Source organism: Opisthocomus hoazin, chromosome Z (genome assembly GCF_030867145.1).
Source record: "Opisthocomus hoazin isolate bOpiHoa1 chromosome Z, bOpiHoa1.hap1, whole genome shotgun sequence".
In the NCBI taxonomy this organism is placed as follows: Eukaryota; Metazoa; Chordata; class Aves; order Opisthocomiformes; family Opisthocomidae; genus Opisthocomus; species Opisthocomus hoazin.
Genome location: NC_134454.1, coordinates 7,962,219 through 7,969,851, shown reverse-complemented (window position 1 = coordinate 7,969,851; position 7,633 = coordinate 7,962,219). Strand labels below are relative to the sequence as shown.

At 44.2% G+C, this 7,633-nt stretch overlaps 1 protein-coding gene across 1 annotated transcript; it reads left to right on the top strand.

The window, feature by feature from the left end:
• Positions 1-294: 294 nt before the first annotated feature.
• On the top strand, positions 295-6,447 carry KCNV2 (potassium voltage-gated channel modifier subfamily V member 2). Its single transcript, XM_009940930.2, has 2 exons — positions 295-1,734; positions 6,172-6,447. Exons 1-2 carry the CDS (start codon positions 295-297, stop codon positions 6,445-6,447), a joined length of 1,716 nt encoding a protein of 571 aa, XP_009939232.2.
• The last annotated feature ends 1,186 nt before the right edge of the window (positions 6,448-7,633 follow it).

Below are 7,633 nucleotides of genomic sequence, written 5' to 3'. Positions count from 1 at the left end.
CGGAACAGGATAATAGCCCTTAAATCCCCTTCTCTAAGCACTCAGATCTTCCCTGTCAGCAAGATTAAAACGGTCAACAGCAGTCTTCATGTGTCTATATCCCACACGGAGCTTTGACGACAACTGGAGTGGTGGCTGTCAGGGAGAAAAATGCAGAACCGCTGCTGTGCGTGATACCACCGAGACAGAGAGAGAAGAAAACAGGATTGTCAGCCTTTGTAGTGTTGGGAAGGACCGGTGTTAATTCCTTGATCAGGTGAATGCAAAGAAGGGAGATAAGTGAGGAAAAATAGTATGTTGCAGTTGAACATGCGGCGACAGTTTCCTTTTCTAAAACACAAAGGCAGAGAGAGGGAAGCACCAAATGCTCTCCTGCAGCCCGACAAGGGGAAGGATAACGAAAGCATGCATGTAGACAAGCAGAGTGGCTTTTCTGCTACCGCTCCATTGAACTCCCAGCCCCTGCTGCTCCTGGGACCTGAGGGGAATTACAACTATTATGTGGATGATGAAGACGAGGAAGAGGAAGAGAAAGAACAAGGAAAATGGCCAAGCGGAGACACATTCGGGGGAGAAAACAAGCCCTCGTCATCCATTCCTTGCTCCCCTGCTCTTTCCTCTGGAGCCCCGGCGAAGGCTTCCACTTCATCTGTGCTGAACATCAACGTTGGCGGCCAAAGCTATCGCCTCACCTACCAGGCGGTGGCCATCTATCCCAAGACCCGCCTGGGCCGCCTGGCTACCTCCACTGACCGTCGCTGCCAGCTGGGCCTCTGCGATGACTACGCTGCCCAGGTAGATGAGTATTTCTTTGACCGGGACCCGGCAGTCTTCCAGTTGGTCTACAACTTCTATGCCTCAGGGGTGCTGCGCGTGCGGGACGAGCTGTGTCCCCGCAGCTTCCTGGAGGAGCTCAGCTACTGGGGTGTGCGGCTGAAATACACACCTCGCTGTTGCCGCATCTGCTTCGAGGAGCGCCGTGATGAGCTGAGTGAGCAGCTGAAGGTCCAGCGCGAGCTACGCTCCCAGGCAGAGGCTCAGGAGAATGAGCAGCTCTTCCACCACATGCGCTATTATGGTCCCCAGCGCTGGCGTCTCTGGAACCTCATGGAGAAGCCCTTCTCCTCTGTTACTGCCAAGGTGATGGCAGTGGCCTCCAGCTTCTTTGTGCTTATCTCCGTGGTGGCCCTGGCACTCAACACAGTGGAGGAGATGCAGCAGGTAGACCGGAAGAGCGGGGAAAGCCGGCCTGTTTTGGAGCACATTGAGACCCTGTGCATCGCATTCTTCACACTGGAGTACCTGCTGCGATTGGTCTCTACCCCTGACCTGCGCCGCTTTGCCAGCAGCGCCCTCAATGCAGTAGACCTCATTGCCATCCTGCCCCTCTACCTGCAGCTGCTGCTTGAATGCTTTGCTGATGACGACCAGCCCCGAGGTCGGGGGTCTCAGCACGAGCACGATATTGAGAAGGTGGGACGGGTGGGCAAGGTGGGACAAGTGCTTCGCATCATGCGCCTCATGCGCATCTTCCGCATTCTCAAACTGGCCCGTCACTCCACAGGGCTGCGTGCCTTCGGCTTTACCTTGCGCCAGTGCTACCAGCAGGTGGGCTGCCTTTTGCTCTTCATTGCCATGGGCATCTTCGCCTTCTCTGCCATGGTCTACACAGTGGAGCATGATGTCTCCAGTACCAACTTCACCAGCATCCCCCATGCTTGGTGGTGGGCTGCCGTAAGTAAATACATCTCACCTTTCTGGGTAGCCTGAGACCCTCCCTCCCTTCCCCTCCCCTTCCTTTCTAGAGTCACTGACAGTCTTGAAAGCAGCAGGCTCAGATGAGTGAACATCTGCTCTGAATTCTGAGCTAACAGGACATCTGCACTCACTCACGCACACACACACATGCACTCATTCCCCTCTGTTGTAAGCTTAAATCAAGGCTTAATCAGGCAGACAGTGTGGAAATTCCCGCCTGACCAAATGCTGACAGTACTTGCATTTTTAATGAAAAAGTGCAAGTGGGCAAACAGACAGGAAAGAAAAGCATTTCCCCATTTAATCTCATTTTCAGAGTCGCCAAAAAAAAACCAAACAAAAAAAAGAAAAGCTTGCATCGGGCCAGCTGGTTGCAAGTGGACACAGGATTTTCAGTCTTGTTTTTGCAGATCTACTGTGACCCATCATACAACTGCAAGATGATAAGACATAGTTTATTAACTATAGTCTGATCACTCAAACTTGCAAAGTCAAAGCTGTCCTAGAGCTCTGGCTCTTTAAAAAATGCATTAAAACTAACAGTTGTTTTACACAAAAGATTGTGTTCTGTTCTTTAGGTGGCATGTCTAAGGTGCATGTCTGCACACACAAAAAAATTGGCCGTTATTTATATTCCTCTGCAAGTCTGGCATGGTAAAGACAAAAAGAAGACTGGCTCAAGGGGTTGGTAAGGGGATAAACTGCCTTCTACATCTAGGTCACTGGTTTGAATCCCACATCAGTCAGTATTGAGAGCTGGTTAATGTCACCTTGAATCTTTTATTGCAACCTCTGCCAGAAAGACTGTGATTTTAGTCCCATCCCAAGTGCCTGAGTGAGGGTAACTGGCTGAGTTTCAGCTGACAAGCCTCAGAAGAGAAGACAGAATGACCTCATTTCTAGAGACTGCCACTGGGTTAGTGCTCTAAGGCATTTGGGCAGGTCTCCTTGAGAGGTCTGAACTGTCACTGACCTGTACTATATACTGTGTTACGTGCAGGGGTGTTTCTGAGGCAGCATTTCTCAGGCTGTTGGGTTCACATCTTTCAGGGGCATGAAGATTTAGCTGGGAATAGAAAGCTGTGAGAGTTTAAAGTCCTCCACCTTGCTTAAATGCCTCCTGGCTCTGGCAGTGTCCTAGCAGAAATGTTCCAGCACCCCAAACTCAGAATTCACCTCTGAAGAGTTCAGGAAGCAGTTCAACTCCAGACTCAGGTTGCGTTAACACCCAAGGACAGACATACATTCACTTATGGAAAGCTAGCCAATACTTCTCAAACTAAACTATTATGAGATCAAAATGTTAGTTATGTCCTTCAGGGTGAGTAGTGAAGATAAAAGAAACAATTCTGGGTTTATCAAGACTGGCAGACAATGGAGAGTAAGCTGCAGGCTGTAAGTAAAGGCTTAACAGATAATCATGCACAAGTGTGGCAGTTTCACAATCATAATTTTTACAACAATGTTTTGGCAGGCAGGGTGGTGGTTTTATCAAGGGTGTTGGGTAAAAAGGGAAGTTGATCCCTGCCTGTGCTGCTGCCTGCAGCATTTCAGAGCTGGAAAACACCAGAAGATGGGTGTATCTATAGCAGCACAGATCAAATTAGAGGGTAGCTAGATGTTGCAGGTGCTGAGACAAGGCAAAGGGCCCATATCTTGGCTGTCCATAACTCTGAGGCTTGTTCCAGTCTGTCATCATATACATTTTGTTTCGCAGCAGCTGATGCTGGCCTCCATAATTCATGCTCATGGCAGGGCCCCAGGAGCACTTCTGGCTCCTGGGCCTGGCAATGGGGCTGGTTATGTCCCAGACACTTCCCTGGGGAAGGAAGGCCATGCAAACAGACTGGAAAGCGGTTGGAAGATGATCTCATGCTAGTTGATCAGCATAGGCATTGGACGTACCAAGCTGTGTATTGGGCCCACAGGACAGCAACCCCAACCCAATCCAAGGTCACCTCTCCTGGCCTGCAGCCCTGAGAGCCCATGGCCTGCGCTCCTGGTTCAGAGATGGCTAATGAGATGTGGTGGTTTCCCATACATATGCTTGTAGTGAGTTGGCGTGTGGCAGAAAAACTGGCCCTACAGACACAAGTAGACATTTACATATGTACATGCATCTGTACACGTGCTGAATTTCCTTTAAGATGGGGCATGGAAAGGAGGGAAAATTCAGTGAATAAGGGAAAGGGTCTTGTAATACGATCTTCACAGGTCATCTTTCAGTGAAATACACAGATTATGGAAAAATTTGTGCTTTGTACATTGCTAGATCAAGGACATTAGCCTTATATGTTGTTTTCTGAACACGCAGGCTATATGCAAAACCTTTAGGGCTCATTTCTGCAAGCTGGTGACAACATAATCACTTAGATACTCCTAAGAAACCTGTATGACTACGACTACCTGAAAAAGGCCTGTTTAGCTGAGTGAGCATTTCCAAACAAGGAGCTGTAGCATGGACATTGCAATTCCAAGGCATGAAATTCTCTTTAAAGCCTGCTTGTTCTTTAAGAGTGAAAATTCAGATGTCTGGATCACTCAAATTTCATCAAAATCCAACAGCATCCATGGTCTCACACAGACATGAGGAGAAGTATCCCTCCCAAACCGTCACAGGCGATGTAGAAGACTATGCCAGTGGAACAGAACCTTATCAAAGGATAATGCTTTTGTCCTGGCTGGTAGAGATAAACATCTTGCCTTCATCTCAGCATTTATTTTTGGAGATATTTATCCTGTATTATCATTCAAATCCAGTGACTTAATTTCCATTAAACCAAGTGACTAATCCTTTTTATTCCACAGGAAGCACCAGGTGCATCCTACAAATGTGCTTGCCCAGTGCTGTCTCATGTACCCTAATGCTTTCTTCATTTAAAATAACATTTTATTTAGCATGTTATAGGATGACAGGCTGCACACTGTGACCTTCCAAAGACTTATTTCAGTGTTAAAGCCACAAGGGCATTATAGTAGAAGTACTACTGTTTGCGGATTATTTCTGCTAAAGTTTTAGATTACTGTTTCACAGATACACACAGTGTGTTGAGATACTGTGAAAAAAATTAAAGAAAATTCACTGACTGAAAAAGATCCCTTGCACAGACTAGGAAGTGGCAGATTGCAGAAGCCTAGAAGTTTTACTTGCCAGAGAAAAACAAGTTATATTTACTAAATGCACAAACTATAAACAATCAAGATATGTGCAGTGGAAGTATACAAATTAGCAACTTTTTATGCTGACTGTTTGGGATTACATCATTCATATGTAGCATCCCCATAAGCAAACATCTGTGAATTTTTGAACCTAAATTTTACACAGAAAGTATTGCAGTACTTGGTAGAGTAGTGGGTCCACCTGAAAGACAGTTCCTTCATACATCCATAGGCTAAAAAGGGAAAATGCTGATGGCCAAGAAGAAAAAACTCTGTGCAACTATGTAGACAATGTTATGATTAAATGTACAGATTCATATAAAATGAATATACTAAATACCATCACTCCCACAAAAAAAAACATTTTAAACAACACCCAAACCCTTCTTCCAAGGGGCATTCAGCAAAAATTTCCTATCTACCAGTCAGCAAAAACAAACAGAAATATTCCCTATTGAAGGCACACATACACCTTACTTTTGTAACCTCTGACATGCAGTTGAGCAGAAAGATAAAACAATTTAGCACTATAAACACATATGTTGCAAACATACACTGTGAGCAAAAGATTCCAGGCAACTGAGTAAGATCTTTGTTTTTTCCACAGCTCCTTGTAGGTATGTAACCATTAAAGGGGATTTTATCTAAAAACTTCAAAGTTCTGGGTCACTTCTTCCTATAGTGCAAACATTACAAAAATATGTTTCACAATTAGCTGAAGCTTTTAATCTGTTTTTCAGTAGTTCCTAAAATATGTATGAGAAACAAAAGTAATACTCAAAATACAACTGACAGAGTAAGTCCCAAAATATTGGGTTTTGTAAGTACATTGGATTTAGACACAGGGCATCTGTTCTAAGTGACACAATGAGTGAGCAGGGCTGCAGTTATCACTGGATTTGTGCAGTCAGGGATCCATCTCTACCGGCTCACTGCAGCTGAGAAAACAAGACCTTCTGGACAGGCTGGTGCAGAAAGTGTTTGAAAATTCCCTCTGCAGGAGAAAGCTTCTAAAAATCCTCCTGAACGGTGCCAGACTGCACTGTTCTCTTTCTTTACTGCATGAGAGGGATTATTTTTAATTAGGGATTTTTGCATAAAATGGACAGTACAGAAAAAAAGGCAGCAGAGAATATTTCAGATTTATAACACAAAGTGCAAAAACCGCTGACTTTAAAATTGTCCCTGATACCTGATCATAGCTGTCTGTATGTTTCTTCTCAGCTAATAAGGTGGATATTGGTTTGCCTGTAGGTCAGCATCTCTACAGTGGGATACGGAGACATGTGTCCAGAAACTCACCTTGGCCGCCTGTTTGCTTTCCTCTGCATTGCGTTTGGAATAATCCTGAATGGCATGCCCATCTCCATTCTCTACAACAAATTTTCAGACTATTACAGCAAGCTAAAGGCCTACGAGTACACGGCTCTCAAGAAAGAAAGAGGGAAGGTGGATTTCACACGCAGAGCCATGAAGAAAATATCTGAATGCTGTGGAGAAGGTGCAACCCACCCTTTGTCACAGCACTGATACAGTTTGTGCTTTGGATATGGGGAGGGAAAAAAGAATCCAAAGGAGAAAGAAGAAAAACGGATCAGTCAAGATAATGGAAGAGAAACTGAAAAGGCCAAAAGTAACAAAAGTAGCTGGTGAAATCTGTTCTAAAGGGGGTTGTTTTCAAAAGAAAACAGGCTCAGATTACAACAGATTTTTTGGGGGGGCTTTGCTAGGCTGTGAGCAAGACCTAAGTGTTCATCAGCCATCTGGAATAACATTCTTCAGATTAACTACCCAGAAACTCTGAATTAGACCCACTTGAAGGTGTAACCCCCTGCTACTGATTAGACCCACAATAAAAACCCATCATAGTCAAACCAAAGGAAAACAAATTGCTGCCATTAGGGGTTAGCCACCTCACTGCTGTCAACGCAGTCCCAAAAATTCATCAAATAGAATACTCAATATACTGCCTGCATTGCTGAAATTGGGTTTGCACCAGCTTTCTAAACCAGGAAAACAGCCTAGAGCATTTACCTGAATATTAACAGTATCTATACTCCTTAAGCTTTCAGCTTCTGCTTCCATTGTCAGATAGCTATGCTTCACTGTTCCAATTTTATTTTTCAAATGCAGCCCTGCAAATGATTCCAATTTTCATACCTAGGCAAGCAACACACTGCTTCTAGTATTTCTCCCACCACCACCTCTGTAATCATTATGCCAAGAACTAGTGAAGAATTCTGGAGTCTGATTTGATAAATGTCTTTGATCCGTTTTGAAAACAGTTCCAAATTAAAACCTTCTTTAGATATAGGATTAAGTGATAAACTAAATTTATTTATTTTATTTAATGTATCTACTTATTGAATTGTTAGAATACTAATAGGCCTGTCACAGGACATAAGTAATAAAACAGCATTTAAAAAAAGTCACATTAAACTTGCAATGGATAATATCTCATCAAGACTTTTCATACAAAGGATCTTTCCAGCACTTACCTGTAAGCAATTTTAAATACAATTTAAAGTCAAGATACTTTGTCTGGTACATATAGCCATGAAGGACACAATTCTGACACCTTAGCTCACCCACACTATTACCTTACTTCCTAAGATCACTGAGCCATCTTGCATAGCTGGATGCAATTTCTCAAGTGTCAGAAGCCCACCCCAAAACCTATGCAACAAATAACAACAACAAAACAAAGTGGAATCAG